Here is a 16,197-nt window from a genome sequence, read left to right as displayed (position 1 = left end):
CTGAGTTTATATGTTACAATTGGCATCCTACTATGTAATTTAAGTCTATCCCAGTATCCCAGGACTATATATTTAACTTTAACAGCTTTCTAGCTCGGAAACCATTAGCTTTTTTTTGTTCCTTTTATTGCTTTCTCGGTGCCTGGATTTCAGGTATAGCCTTATAATCTGCTTGTCTTTACTAGATTAAGCACTATTTTACTTAAGAGTTCATGCACATTTGCTTATTTATTTTAATGGTTTGTCGTTTATCATCACAATATTATTATGAGGTTACCATATTTCTTTACCGCATAGCCAAATTTATTGAAACTTCCACGATTTACTGATAGTGACGCTACTGTTAAGTTTCCATTTCTATGTAATCGTGATCAAATGGTTATGGGCAGGAAATATCCATCAGAAAACTTTTATAGTTCGTTCTGCCACAAAAACAGGTTGGGCAAAAATCTCCAGAAATGTTTATTATATCGTACAAGTGTACTCAGTAAGCGAGGCATGGAGGAGGGTCGGGGAACAAAAAGTATTTATGGACTCGCTAAATAAAATTTACAGTGTGCCGTATCGTTGCGTTTCAAAATTTATAATAAAAACCTTTTAAAATCTTAAATTTCCCCACATTTAAAAGATGTTACTATCGGAATTTTATTAAATTGTCAGGGACGGTCGTTACTTGCACATCATCGCGATGTCATTTCGGCATGTGCTACTTCCCAACACTCGTGTTATTTCGTTGTGTAGTCGCTGTATTTCGCTTTTTCAACTCCAAAGAATGTTTCTTACAGCATGATTTATTTTTCTCACTCATAAATTCAACGATATTTAATAAACTATGCGCCGATCACAACTGAATTGGAATGAATCGACAAATGTCAGCCATTTTGATGTCGACGGAAGTGTTCATTGCTAGGGTCAAGACCCAATCGGATCGCACCGTTTCAAAATTTTGCACCGGAAACTACAGTGTGAGCCAATAGCAGTGGACAATACGAAAAAGAGTGACCTCATTTAGTTAAAAATAGCTTAGAAACAATTGTTACCATTGGCCTTTCACTTGTATAGCGAACTAGGGAAGAGAATGCCGGTTCAAACGGTATACAACATGTCGGCTTTCGCGCGATCGAACTGTGCGTAACCAAGGCTGAAACAAGAGCCATTTTCGGTATCAGCACGAGGTTTGGAGACAAAATCGGTGGGGGTAGGTGTGAAAAAATATTTTATAAAGCATCAAAACACAAATTTTAAAACAAAAACACATCAGGATCTGTTTTAATATATGTCAAAGTACGCAAATCTGGTGTTAACTCAAAAACGACCATGGCACCAGAAAATCACATTTTACCGTATAGGCATCCCACCTTAAAGTTGTTAAGTAGAAGACTTTTAAAAAAAAATCAAACAAACTTCTAAATCTTTCTATAGCCAAAGAAACGGCATTGTGGCTGCAGGCAGAAAGGAATTTACAAGTTGACCAAATCTTCAGTAAAACATGATTAAGCACATCAACAATGCTGAAAGAATCTGAATTTGATCACTTGTGTGAACCTATTGGATCTATGTTCCCGACTTTAAGGGCTGTAGCATGCATGTGTACACTGCAAACAGAGAAATATGATACAATGCAGAGGATAAAGGATTCGGTATGAATCTTACTCGAATAAATGACCTGTACAAAAACTTTAGGCCAGGCTTAATTAGAATAACTCATCCACACAAATCCACCCCCCCCCCTTCACACCACCACACACACACACTTATGTTAGGCTTACTGTTCAATGTCATGACCAGGAAGATGTATTCAAATAGAAGAATCCATGAAAAGGCACAAACTTCCTCACCTGCCCATCTCTCAGGAGATCACACATCATTTTTACAGGATGTGATGTAGTCATCTCTGTGTCTGCTGAACCTGATTCAGTTGGCTTTATTTCGTCACTTTTAGACAGAAGTATGGTTTCATAAACAATATCCTTAATGTTCTTTACAGAGTTTTTATTTTTTGGCTTCTCGGGTAGGTCACAAAGAGATAAGTTGTTTCCCTGACAGCTGACATCAAGAGGAAGCCTGCCCACGGCGCATATCTTGTCTCCAGGCTCCTCCCCTTTTTTTCTAGTTTGTATGGCACTGCTGTGTGATGAAGTCTTATAGTGCACCCACTCATCCATGACTTCTCTTGAATACATAGCTGGAAAAAGTAATATTTTATGATAATAATTATGATGTTACTTGAAAAATTATACCATCCCATCCGAAACACAAAATGTAGATATGTGCATCAGAAACAGATTAGCACTATTTTTTTCTATTGCTCAGAGATAAGATCACACAATAAATACTAAAAAATGCAAAATGATACATACCAACAGTGACATAAGTTTTAAGCCAATGCAAAATTTTCATCCTGGCAGTGCGGCAAGCGATGGCTGTTGCACAAGAGATGACGACTTTACTCTCGTCTTCAGACAGCAGTAGTTGTAAGGAGGTGCTGATGCGTGGCTGACAGAAACTGAGAAAAAAATCGGAATAACAAAACTATCCAGACATAGTTTTGCACAATATGTGTGTTCATACAATGTGTATTCATATAGAGAGACAATGGATATAACATTTACAATGCATTAGGACTTATGTAGGACTAAAGTTAAAGAACAATCCTCTTTCTCTTTTTTTCTTTCTTTTTATGAAATAAAAACTCTTTGTTCTCTTGTTATATGAAAATAGAAAAATCTTAGTTTAATGCTTTCTTTTGGAGTCCATTTTTCACATTCTCTGTATGTCAGTAAGCAAACTGTATGAATGTACAATGTTTAATAGTCTAAAGTTTGCTTGGAAATATTTCACAATATCCTTATACTAGTTTTAAACTCCATCAACACGAAGGCCAAAAAAAACCAAAAAAACACCACAGCTGGATATTTAACATTTGGAACACTCGAGTAAGAATATTTTCTGAACAGAGTCTTTAGGGGCCTTCTTTATCTGGACGTTGATATTGTACTAACCTCTTTTGTAACTCCATTATTTTATCTCTTTGTCTCAGGCAAATACTCTGAGCAAGACAGTTAAGCTCCTGTTGTACATTTTCCTGCTCAACACAAAATTTCAACATCAGAATATTAATTATCTTATGCAGGATATCTCATTTTCACAATGTACTGTCACAGTTTGTTTTTTTTTTATATAAAATGATATGCCTCACATGACTCAGGAATGCAACCTTTTAAAATTATACCTTTGTCTACTCTGGAACATTATGGAAAGCCATCCTGAGAAAAAAAATCACATTTAAACATGCTGTGCAAACCAAAAAGTTTAAAAGAATGATAGAAGACTGTCAGTTGCATAAACAACTGAATTCTGGACATGAACACAACTAAAAGAAAAATTATTTTCCATACCTTGGGATTCCCATTTGATTTAGTGCTCAAGCTGAATGCAAGATTTCTTGCTTCTTCTCTACAATTGGCTAGAGATTCTGGCAAAAATGAAGCACGCATTTGTTTGATAAAATTGGAGGCTGTTCGATCAGCAACAAATTCCACAGTCCGCCGTAACGAAGATGGATGGAGATGGAAAAAGCTTTCCTCCAGGCTAGCCTGAACAGGTATTTTTAAAAACATTAATCATATTTTTTTAAATCTTACAATAAAACAAAATATAAATCAATATTTTCAAAAAAATTATCTAAATCAAACATTAAGAGTTGATTAAAGACTTATTCCTAAGCTTGTGTAACATAGTCATGTTACTTGGTTGACTTCACTTATAAATGTATCATACAGCAAAGACAAACGTGTTTCCATTGTTAATAATGTTAGAGATAAGAAGAATAACTGAAAATGATACAAGAATAAAGAGGCGTAAATGTTACTTGTAAATTTTTTGAGGTTTCTCTCTCAGCAGATGGTGGTACAGCATCTACTGCTGACAAAGTAATTTTTCGTATTGTGGTTTTGCTCCTGGTTCCAATAGAAAATTCAGACAAAAGGTATCGAATTTCACCTGAGTGAAAAAAGCATAAGGAAATAAGAACAAAAGTGTCATTAATCTGGACTAAGGACAAATCAGAGCAACATACTTTTATTTTTCACTGCAAAATTACTAAAAAATCTAAGACATATCTTCCTTTTAAATTCTTACTATTTTTTAAATAGCTCAAACTGCTGTTTAAACCATTACGCTTATGGAACAAAGCCATGAGTGAACACAGTGGAAAAAAGAATGTACTAGAATAACTAATCTTCCAGCATTTCCCTTAATGTCAACAGAAATGCTAAAACTTTCTTTAATCAAAAAGCTTACCTAAGTAAGGACAGCAGGAGTAAAAAAGGTCCTGTGTAACCATACATATAGCATCCTGTAATGAAAGATATTCACATTAACCATTATTTTATGAAGAGTGTTGTTTATCTTAGCTGCTACAAAATTGGGTATCACTTTATTTATTAAGTTTTATGTATTATGCTACAAATGTTAAATGCAATGCAATGTGAATAAACAGGATGCAAAATAATCCTGCTTTTATATCCTGAAAAATGTAAACAATCATAAAAATAAATATGTAAATAAATAAAAAAACCTATTGCTAACCCATGTTTTACTGTAAAAATTGTTGAACAAAATTTAGGAAAATGATCTCAAGTGTCTTTCATGAATTCAAAAACTAATACAACAAACAAGGACACTAAAAGGTTGATTCTTAACATGACAACACAGCCACAAACATTAAGTTAGCAGCATACTTACAACAGAGCCACAATCTACGGATGGAACAAAAAGATCCATTTCAGTGTTGCTTGGTAGTCCAGGCAAACAAGCAAGCTGCAGCATACGTTTGTTAGTTTTGAGTGCAAACAGATATAACAGATGGATTCCAAGCTTTTCCACAATTTTGAAATCAAAGCAAAGCTATTAGCCATTCTGAGAATACTTAAAACCCGCATGTATTTAAGTAATATTCAAGTAATCTTGAACAATAATACCAATAATAATGAATACAGTAGAACTTCTATGTCGACACTTCAAGGGACTGATGAAAAAAAATTGAGTTACGGAAGGTTCGAGTTAAGTTCATCGAAAAAAGAACACTTTTTTCACAGTGGACATTTAAATTTTTAACCAAATGTTCATTTCTTGTCATTCTTTTAAAAACACTCTGGTACCCTGTGGAGACAGAGTTGTGCTTATCACAAACGTGTTTCCTACACAGAAAGGAGAATAAGGGAGTGCAGTGTTGATGAGGGAGGAGTACACAATTTTACACTTTTTAACATATTTTCAAATGGTTTCAACATGCTGACCAGCTTAAAATTATTCGAGTTGCGGAAGTTTTTGGCTAGGCCGATTCGAGCTATGAAGTTGAATATGCATTGCTTTAATGGGAAACCAACCAATTAAGCACTGCTTTTAGGCCCTTGGTCACCCAAGGTTTGTTGTTAGGATAAACATAAACTGCTTTGATGGAACGGTGCAATCTACACTTCTTTACTCCTAACTGTGTGTTAAATGTCTGTATATGTATGCCTGCCCTTGTGAGCGAAGACAAATTTCTGTCCTGGGTCTCCTGGACAGACAATAAAGTCTGTTTTGATTTTGATTTGATTTGAATTGATGTTTAAAATTCAAGTTAAGGAGAATTTCGACTTGAGGAAGGTCGACTTAAAGAAGTTCTACTGTAACTTTAATTTATTATTGATTCTTCCTTCCTCATATCCTGAACACGGATAACACACACACACACTAAAACTCACATCAGAAAGCCAGCCAATAGAAGTCACAATCAAGAGACCACTGTATGAGAATCCATTTGCTTTCATTTGTTGCCAGACTAACCTATGTAAAGCAGGAAACATCTCTTTATTATTTTGGTAATTTATGCAGAATTTAAAAAAAAACCCATAAAACAAAACACATTTTAAATAATTATATATATATGTGTGAATAAAAAGGTTAGACAACTCATTCAGGATATTAGTTTGTCTGTCTCGATTCCCGATTCATCAAAGAAGTGGGAATCCGAGTTAATGAAATGAATGGAAGATGTCTTACTGTCTTTTGTTTAACTTTGGCAGAGGATGAAAGGTGTTAAAAAAATATATATAAAAGTTTTCATAACTTTTATTTAACCATAATAGATATTAAAGAGACAATATTTCCTTAATCAGTTTACGGTTAACCACTCTCTTCATTTACCGAAGTATAGACTGTAGCAAATGAAAAAGATGCTGAAAACTCTCAAGCAGATATGCTCCTGTGTCCATCTGACCAAGAAATTCAACCACCCATGGTACGACAAGGGACAGTCGACCACTTTTAAGTGCAGCTTGAACATACCATCCCAAGTCCAAAGGCATAGGTACCTGCAACAGTTTTAAAAATAACTGACAAGAACTATAAAAAACCAAAATCAGAAACTGGCTCATACAGAATGGCCAAGGACATGAGCTCAATAATATAAGTGTTAATAAACTGACCTATCTGAAATAGTTTAATATATTGTAATTTGAAGGCTAAACCAAAACAAGCTTGAAGGGTACTAATGTCATAAGTCTGACATAAAAATGCTCATTGATTTCTTTAAACAATTATTTTTATTGATCTACATTTAAAAATTTGAAGGCACTAGTCTCCACAAATGCTGGAATCACATGAGAATTTCAAAGCATTTATTGATGAGGCATTGTCATAATAGGGAGCCTATTTATTCATGTCATGAAACATTGTAGTGGATAGTTGTAGCTGTTCCAAGAGCTAACAGCTGTAGGTTAATATTTTAAAGCTTGAAAAAAATAGCTAGATACATCAACGGCGTAAATAACTCGATTTTATATGTGAGATTTTTGAAAATATACATATTCTTAAATGCTTCTTAAAAAATAAATGAAAACCTCAGTTTCATTTAGTGGAATGCAGTATCAACATGTTTTTACAATGAAAGGCGTTTAGCTAAATAAGACTGAACACTGCTGCCACATTTTCATCTGACCGCCAAACTCCTCTCAGTTTGTTTATGCAGAACTTACAACACTTCTGACTGTGATACAGTCCTGCAACAGAGGCTGAGGAAGTCCATCAGGGCTCTGATAAGGTAAGAAGGTGATAAACCCCAGGAATCGAGCAAGCAGCCTCAAAGTTAGCAGAGTTGATGCAAATGTTTTACATTCCATCTGGCAACATATCAAGCAAATAATTGAAGTATGCTGACAACTTACTATTTAAATAATAAAGCAAATTAAAAATCCCACAAGTGTTTACCATCAAAAAGTGGAGGAGGCAATCTAAATGGAATTTGATGCAAATTAAGTACCACAAATAATAATAAAACTTCACAATAGCAATCACTGCCAATGCCAACCCAGTAGCTTTGATTATTTATCTTAATTACCTTGAAGTATTAATTTGATTTTATTGTCATGTAATCAATAGTGTGATATAACTGAAACAGGTTAATTAATGGGTTCAGGAATGTCACAACAGACAACACATTTACTCTACAAAAAGATGAATAACTATGCCACATTTACAGTATGACTGTTAAAAGAATGATTAAAGCAAGGAACTACAACATTCCTATAGTGTAGACATTTACAGACACTGACTTGCGGATAAATATTTCTAACAGACCTTAAATGGGTTAAAAAAAATAAATCATATACTAATGCTTCTCTCTTACAAAGTTATCGCATGACCACATCTAAAAACATTCATGTTTGGGATGTCAAGAAAATTAAAGATGATAGGAAAAAATACCTCCATATCATCTGGCACCAGATCTGCCTGACTACTTAATACCTCCTCGCCAAACTCCGTTCTATTCAGCTGGTGAGAAAAAAATGATCTTTTAAACCTCACGAGAAGCAAGTTTATTACGTTACATTTTCAAAATCATTTATTTCTTATCCAGTAAATTTAAATGGCATACAGTATTCTATCTGTAAATAGGGTTTGAAGAACACATCTTACTTTTAACAGGCAGTAATAATAATTCCTCCTAATAAATATATCTAAAAAACAAAATTGGAAAAAAGATTGATATATTAAAAACTAAAAAGTATATGTTATTAATAGCAAGACTATTATATTCATTTTATGTTCATAATTTTGATGAGTGATTAAAAAACAAAAACAAAGTGCAAATTGTCGACATACTTCAGTTATGCGTATAGAGAGTAGACTGGACAAGTGATGGTTCAAGACGGGATTGGCGGCAACAACGATAAAATCTCGAAAGAACCGCTGATGGCCAGGGAAAGTGACAGAACACTGCCCTCCACTCGCCGACGGCTGACTTATTCGTTCTTGGAGCCTGCAGAACGTCAACATGACTACAGCTCCTCGTTCATAACACTGACATGTCATTCATGTTCTCCTAATTCTTAACACAGACATTTTTTGTTCTCCCCGTGAGGAGACATCTAATTCATATCACTCACGTGTGTACATCATGTTCTCCCCTTGAGGGAAAGCATCTGCATTTCCATTACCTACTTTCCCCGTGAGGAGACAACTACTCTATTTCACTGACATTTGTTTATTTTCTCCCCATGAGGGGAGTGGGCCAATCCTGGAGGTACTGCAATACCAGGCCGACCCGTGACAGAGGTGGAGCAAGCCCCTAACACTCCGTCATGTTTCAAAAATCAGTTTAATATCGAAGTCCCCCAATGGAGGACGTATCAGATATTAAGCTGATAAGAACAGATACTACACTTTGATCTTAGCCAAAAGGCCGAGAAGCGATAACGGTATTGGGCGGCTCGCCACAACCCACTCAAAGAATTATCTGGTATATTAATGGTTTTCATAATAAAATGTGAACATTTACATGAAAAAGTAATTTAATATTAAAGCTACTATCCTATAAATTCAATAATTAAATCGTCAAGAGCATATAATAGATTATTGTAATTTTTATATTTCATGTAAAAAGCGATGTTTTTTTAGTTATTGATTCTTTTGCTTGAAATAAATGTTTAGGAATTCAAAGGGAAGTAAGCCATGAAAACTATGGAAAGACAATTGATCTCGCACATTTATGGCAGTAACGTAAATATGGTTGAGTTACCGGTCTTGACTACACAGAGCACGCAAACTGGCGTCATTTGCCTGCAGTTAATGTATTATTATTATATTTTGGAAAGTATAGCTCCCTTGCACTGCATTCTTGACTTCTGATTCTGGCACTTTGAGTGGAAACAAAATTAAAAACAATGAAAAATAAGAGGTGAAACTTTATGCAAGGATAATGGGAAAATGTTGTTGGGGAATACCAATGAATGAAATTGCTTTTCTCACTTGATATATTTTTCTGGATTTGTTTCTTTCAGTTCAACCAGAAGAGAGATTGTCTCAGAATCTTCCTGTGCCTTAAGGTTCTGGTCTCCTTTGCACATCTGTTAAACATTTTAACACGAATAAATTTGGTTATGCAATGAACACAAAGCAAACAACCTTTGTTAATATCCTGATGATAATATTTAAAATAAATAAGCAACTTTTCTTTTCTCGCAATGCAAGTGAAATAGTACTGTATGTGGAATAAGAAACCATACATGCCCATTTTTACACATTAATAAATGACAGACTGAATTTATTTATTCTTGAGCATTTTCGTAGCAGTTATTGACATTTGAAAATTTTGTTTCCTCCATTATAGTTTTCTAATGGGTGCCATGTTTGCAAATATCTCTATAACACCTTGAGACACCACAAAACCCACGAGTCATTCCTGAGATTATGGGACGCTGACCTTAAAGGGCAACACATGGCACATTTGAACAAAGCAGAGATCAATCCACTGACATGCAGATAATGCTATTTTTATAAATTTCTATAAATACTGCCCTTTTGTTACTTCCTGTTTTGCTGATAAATCCAGGTGTGTTTAAAAAGAAAAATTAATATTTCTCATGCCTATTCATCATAAAATACCACCAGAATATGTTTTTGTGATACTGTGAGCTCTGTTTCGAACAATTTTTGTTGAGTGCTCACCTCAGTGAGCAAAATATTTTTGATTTTGAGAAGTAAACTTTAATCAAGAAAAAGTAAAAAGTAAAATCATATTTATCTTATTTATCATTATTTACAATTGTTCTAGTGATTTTAGTTATTTCTCAGGGCACAAAAGCAGATTTTTATCAACACGGTTATTTCAATGGTTATCAGTTCAAAACATGTTTAAAAATCAAGATGCATCAAACTACAGGACCATTATCCCTATATTTAGTATTTTGGTGACATTTGAAAGATATCACTAAAATTCACTGCCAAGTCAACAATGACATTAAGCCACAAATAAAAAAAAAATCTGATCAAGAATATCTAAAAAAGCCAAAGTAAACTATAATAATCCTCTATTTAAGAAAAAAAGAAAATAACAACTAAATTTACACAAATAAATTAAGTACTACACACAGAAATAAGCTGTGACAGAAATAGCCGGGTCAGGTGTAAATAGTTGGCCAGCTCTGTCTTGGCTCCTACCAAGCCCCTGATTTTGTTCCCAAGATGTGATTCTAAGCTCCATCCTGGCACCGACTGCTGTGCTTCCCATTCTCTCAATACTTCATAAAACAGATCCCTGTGAAAATATCTCCATGTCATTATACTGTTTTATATTTTTATCTCAACGTTATTCAAATTACTATCAGTTACAATGCCAACACAGTGTACTTGAGATATAACCTTTACCTCTAAAACACAAAAGAGTACTGCTTTTCAAGGCAACATTTTCTTAAAGTTTCAAACTTCTACATCATCACTTTAAGCATAAAACACTACCAAAAAAAAAAAAAAAAAGATTAAAAGACTATCGTAAACGACTCAAAAATCAAATACAAAATCTCTGGAAATGTAATGCTTAATTAAATCTTGTCACTTTATTCATTGTGTCTTGTTTTATAATCTTTACAATGGAATTCATACACTGAACAAGTGATTGTTTTATTGTCTCTTATGTTTATATTTCCCTCACCTTTGTTTTTTAAACAAGTGAAATGTCCTGTCATTTGGGAAATTCTTTCGATTGTCAGTTTCTGCTTGAAAGGCCACGCCTGGTATTGTGGTGAAGGACATGCTTGTACTCTGCAATGCAATCTCCACTATTAATCAGTCAGCTACATTCTGCACAACAGTTTTGTATCTACAAAATCTTGACAAAGACCACACAATATAGCCATGCTGGTTGTTCACATGCTGAGGTTTATTATTTGGGTTTTTATTTTTCACTTGGTACAAAATGCTCCTGATGTACAATACTCTCACATAAAATCAGACCATTTCAGGCTGACTTTTGAGTTGCACAAATAAATGGAAAGCAAAAAATATTCAGTGCATTATACCAAAACATTATGACCTTACAGTTTTTTCTAAAGCTGATTCGAGAAAGGATTTTAGTTGATCTTGCAGATCAGGAGCAAAATCTGCCACACGTGGATTGTCCGAAAGCAGCCGCAGTGTTGTTTGGTCAAGTTTGCTCAAAAGCCTGTAATCAATAAATAAAATAATTCAGCAAGATTGCTTTTTCATCAAATGTACATAACATATCTGAACTAGATGTTCAGTGTAGGGCCATGGAGTCCAAACCGTGGCTCAAATATTTTTTGACAATGCATAAATTACAATAAATAATGAAAAAATAAATGCTTTTTTATCACAATCCTTTCTCATGTGTTGAAAACAAGTCGCCATTTTGAAAGCAGCGCCCTAATCTCGCAATCGCAATGCTGCATGCTACATGTTAAATTGTGATTAATGGTCTTGAAATTAATTGGGATCCAAGCATTTTGCACAGCTTAAGTGAATTTACGGATTACTGGACTACTGTTTAATGGCCCTACTCTGTATTTGACCTTGTATCAAGGCAACATCCCTGAATTTGGTGATACTACATTCAAATGTCAAAAACAAACTTATGAAAATTTCTCTGCAAGATGAAAGGTTACAGCAGCAATTTAAATCTTAAAATTTTATCGTAAAAGTTGAATTTTAAGCAGCTTTAAGGTTTTAAGAACAGGTTTAGTTTACTGGAAATTTAAAATTAAATTGTGAATGAACAATCAAGCATCATTCCTGAAAATCAGTGACATGTATGCCAACTGTAAAATAATGATAATAAAGCTAATTGTTAAAGATACATGTACAGAAAAAAGATAAATTTAAGGGTGGTCTGCCATATCTGCAAGTCATTCATATGCTTTTTGGTGGAATGACAATCAAAATCAAAACCTGAATTGCAACTACAAATGAAAGTAATAATATCCTTTAAAATATATTTAAAACAACTTACTGTACGTGATGCCTCATGACTCCAGTTGCAAAATACACTGCATTGTGTATGGTCAAGAAGTAGTTTTTATCCTCAACGTCTTCTGTAAAAATAATAAAAATCTGGTATTGGTAATTTTATGTGTAATGTTATTTTTAATTATATATTTTTTTGTAAATGGTTTTGGTCTAAAGATTCATACAATTACATCCTTTTAACCCGTATCCTCAGGGTGAGGGTAATGGCGGATGATCTGATGAGTATTTTAGCCATGAACAAAAACAAAGTATTCAATGGAAAAAGAGTACCACTTGTCAATCATTATTTTTGACATGCAGCCAAAACATAATCAAGTACTAGATTAATTCTGTTGTAAAACTAATTTATATTGTAAATCAAGCTTTAAAAAAAATTAAGCATGCTCCTACCTGAACCAACCTGGCATGCATGACTTAAATGTATTTACCAGCAAAATTCTGTTCATCTTGCATTTCCTTACATCCCTGAACAGTCAGCAACTGAGTTATAAAGAACAATTCCGCTGTCAGGTTAGGAAACAGGTGGGCTTGAAGACAAAAATATTTTTATAAGTACTTATTAACCAAACATTTTAACAGTATATTCTGCCTAACAAATACTTTTGCACAATTATGTTCTGCTAAATAAGGCAAATGTTCTAGAAAACTAATCAAGGAATAAGCAGACCAAGGACCTGATGTATATGTGATATACCCTTTAATGTTCAGGGTTCTTGTGAACAAAAATATCAATTAAGTATTTAAGTTTTATCAAATTTCACAATTAAAAAAAGGCACTGAGCAAAGTATTAAGAATTGATTAGTCTCAGACTTTAGTGCTGTTCTTACCCTCAAGACAAGCAGAGTAGGTGTACACAAAAAGGTCCAGGAAATCTCTGTAAGTCACTTTCTGTGGGTTTGCCTGTATGAGCTGAATGATGCTAACAGACTTGCCTGATGCCTGTTTGCTGGGAGTTCTGGGACTGTCGAGGATTTCCTCTTCCTTACTCAGAACATCAGCTCTGCAAATCAGAGGGCACTACTATGGCTTTTTCAGGTTGAAGGTCTGCTTTCAGTAACATGCTGATTACATTGTTCTTCAAAAATCATTGCATGCATTTTCACTGGAAGGTAATATTAAATAAAAACCATCTGTTTCCATGAACAGCTAATACACACCATTTAAGCACATAATGAAAAAGTGATTGGTTTTCTTTTTATTATTGTCTAGCTCTGTGATACTCATGAAACTCATATGAGTTTGGCTGAGGCAAAGTTGCCATTATAAATAACAGATTAATGTCCCATGGCGGGGTGTGGTTGCAGCCCTATGCTCCACTGGGGGTGAATAGGACCAAGAAGATTTGTCTTATTGTAACGCCAATTCATAATTAGCGCTTTAATGTTATGAAGCAATTTCTTACCTCTGCTTCTCTGAAGAATCACTTCTGAGATGACCAGGTTGTTGGTCCATGATACCAATAGGGACCATCGCATCTGATCCATTTTGGTTCTCTTTGTTAGTTTGCAACCTTGAGGCGCTTTTGGTGCTCACATGCAATTTAGGTTCAACTATCTCGTGTTCTTCAATAGGCGCTTCTGAGAACAATGGGTTTGCTGAATTAGTGCTGACACTGCTGATAGTTATTGGTGAGATCCGTCGTGGCTGTTTTAGATTTGTGTATCTGAGATTTTTACTGTGGTGATTCTGTTTCTTTACAGCATTCAACAATGACCAGGTCTGTGTCACTTGTGGCTCACAGTCTTGCTGTATTTTAACTACTGAACCTACTGAACTGGAAAATAAAGGACTTTTACTGTTTGCAGAACTAGGGGTCTTGATATTTAATGTGTTAGCACTTGAAATATCTGATATGGGATCAGGTGAACTGAAAAGCATAAAGAAAACAGCACATTAAAATCAGCTGAAAATTGTCAAAAAAAATATTTTTTAGAATGCTGAAATCATCAACACTATTATCATAATAATTCATGAGTTACAAAGTGCATCTCCCACTTGACAATCAGCTCTATGCACTGTGCAGCACACACTGACAGCTAATCAAGATAGGCTTTGATATTAGTAACAGACATTACAATAAAATGGCCAACAAGAATCAAATATAAAGGTCAAACACAATGGACGTTAACAGAATTGTCATTACAAAAATATGTTTTTGACTAGTGGGGAAAGTATCAAAGAGCTTTTCTGACACTTAAGGAAATGAAAAAAATAAATAAAAAAAACCCAGTTCATTACCTGACATTTAATGGTGGAAAATCTTGCAAACTGTTGACAGAAAAATCATTTAGACGTGTCTGAGAAAAGTTTTGTGCCTGTTTGTCCGTTATGAGACCTCTATTTTTCTTGCTGCTGGTATTTCTTCCATTTTTTCTAGTACTAGACCATGAAGCTTCAGGTGATGAGTCAGTAAAAGTTAATGTCCTTTGTGTTTCTGCATTTCTGTAAGAGGAAGAATCTGGTGAACTAAAAAACTCTCCTAAGCTCAGATTTTGTTTGTGTCCTGTTCTGTTGTATCTGTGAGGAGCTGAATGAAACTGTGGAGATATATGTTGCGAAGCCTGTCCATCCTGAATCTGACTTTTCTTTTTCCTGTTCCTGGTGACTGGTGAGACTGTGTTGATTATGTTAACTTCAGGTGACCGAGAGTCAGACACAGCAAAAGAATTCAAAGAAAGATCTCTACTTCTTTCAAACGAATTAGAAGTTTCTTCATCGTGTAATGATTCTGAAAGGCCCTGGATAAGATTTTCATTTAAAATATTGTCTTTAAAATCCTTTGTCTTTAAAATATCTGAGGCACATTGGTGTGGGTCCACTATGTCAGCAACCCTAGGACAAAGAACAGACTTTAAATCAGACTGTCTTGCTTCAGCACCACTTGAATTTTCTACACATGCCAAATGCTGAACATGAATGCACTGTTTCCTTTCATCAAAATCTTTCACCTTAATTTCTGAGGGTGCATTCTTCTCTTTTTCACTTTGATCCTTGGAAAATAATCTACTTCTTTTAGGGCGTGCAGATGGGTTAACAGATCTCAAGGCGGGCTTGGGTTTCTTTGCAGACAGCTTTTTTACGGGTGACTGGCCACTTGAAAGTCCATTTTCAAAGAGATGAGCAGTGTTTTCTCTTACATGGTTTAAAAAGTAGGGAATGAATTCTAGTCGAATGTTCTTGTAGACATCCAATTTAGACAGAGATAAAGCCTGAAAAAGAGGTGTTTCATTCCTTGTAATTCGTCATAAAAGTCTCTACACTTGTACCTGAAATCCTTTTTTAAAATTTACCTGTGACATGCACCAAAAAAACAGACCAGCAAAATTTCATAAGCTGTTACTGAAAGCATAATATGCCTTAATTCGTTTCTCCTATCTTGAGAGCTCACTGTTTTACTGACATCTATAATGAATACAAACAGCCTGAGACATTTTGTCCCCACCTTCCTTTCCACGTCTAAGACTCCCCCCCCCCCCCCAACTTTCTACTACTGATTAGATACTGAGTTATATGTGTATATTAGACGGCGTGCTACTACTATGACCAGTCACTTAAAAGACTGACATTTTTCAATATAGTTAAAATCGTAATGCATCGTGTTTCGAAATTTACGTTATCTATCAAGTGTTTTATGGATTGGACATCACTGCTTTGCCCCTCAGAAGTCCATTTCCCACTACTGCGTGTTGAACATCTGCTATATCTGATTATCTTTTTGTTTTCATTTTTTTGGGAGGGTACCTTTTACTTACATCAATTACTTCACTTTGCAGCCACTTCACCAATGTATCGGCGGAAACCTCCTCTTTAAGTATAAGATTTAATATTGCAGCCATTTCTGTAGTGCTAATCTTTCACGTTTCGATGTTTCGCGCGTCCACTCCCAATAC

At 34.7% G+C, this 16,197-nt stretch overlaps 1 protein-coding gene and 1 non-coding gene across 3 annotated transcripts in view; both read right to left on the bottom strand.

Moving 5' to 3' along the window:
* LOC112563299 overlaps nt 1–16,197 on the bottom strand; it is a 20,808-nt gene extending 4,611 nt beyond the window's left edge. For both annotated transcript variants that reach the window (XR_003099003.1, XM_025237164.1), the window contains exons 1-22: nt 16,060–16,197; nt 14,546–15,516; nt 13,710–14,174; nt 13,135–13,307; nt 12,735–12,833; nt 12,290–12,371; nt 11,362–11,485; nt 10,976–11,085; nt 10,417–10,582; nt 9,295–9,392; nt 8,149–8,305; nt 7,750–7,818; nt 7,023–7,166; nt 6,193–6,359; nt 5,751–5,832; nt 4,747–4,821; nt 4,303–4,357; nt 3,872–4,002; nt 3,399–3,596; nt 3,003–3,085; nt 2,361–2,506; nt 1,839–2,185 (exon numbers count right to left, since the gene is read on the bottom strand). Coding sequence is in view for 1 of the 2 variants with exons in the window: in XM_025237164.1 (XP_025092949.1) it covers nt 1,839–2,185; nt 2,361–2,506; nt 3,003–3,085; nt 3,399–3,596; nt 3,872–4,002; nt 4,303–4,357; nt 4,747–4,821; nt 5,751–5,832; nt 6,193–6,359; nt 7,023–7,166; nt 7,750–7,818; nt 8,149–8,305; nt 9,295–9,392; nt 10,417–10,582; nt 10,976–11,085; nt 11,362–11,485; nt 12,290–12,371; nt 12,735–12,833; nt 13,135–13,307; nt 13,710–14,174; nt 14,546–15,516; nt 16,060–16,143 (4,026 nt within the window). In the remaining variant the exon portion in view is untranslated. The remainder of the gene's footprint in view (nt 1–1,838; nt 2,186–2,360; nt 2,507–3,002; nt 3,086–3,398; nt 3,597–3,871; nt 4,003–4,302; nt 4,358–4,746; nt 4,822–5,750; nt 5,833–6,192; nt 6,360–7,022; nt 7,167–7,749; nt 7,819–8,148; nt 8,306–9,294; nt 9,393–10,416; nt 10,583–10,975; nt 11,086–11,361; nt 11,486–12,289; nt 12,372–12,734; nt 12,834–13,134; nt 13,308–13,709; nt 14,175–14,545; nt 15,517–16,059) is intronic.
* Nucleotides 8,548–8,740, bottom strand: LOC112563412. Its single transcript, XR_003099045.1, has one exon. It is a non-coding gene; the product is annotated as a U2 spliceosomal RNA (small nuclear RNA).

Source organism: Pomacea canaliculata, linkage group LG4 (assembly GCF_003073045.1).
Source record: "Pomacea canaliculata isolate SZHN2017 linkage group LG4, ASM307304v1, whole genome shotgun sequence".
NCBI lineage: Eukaryota > Metazoa > Mollusca > Gastropoda > Architaenioglossa > Ampullariidae > Pomacea > Pomacea canaliculata.
This window is presented reverse-complemented; position numbering and strand designations above follow the sequence as displayed.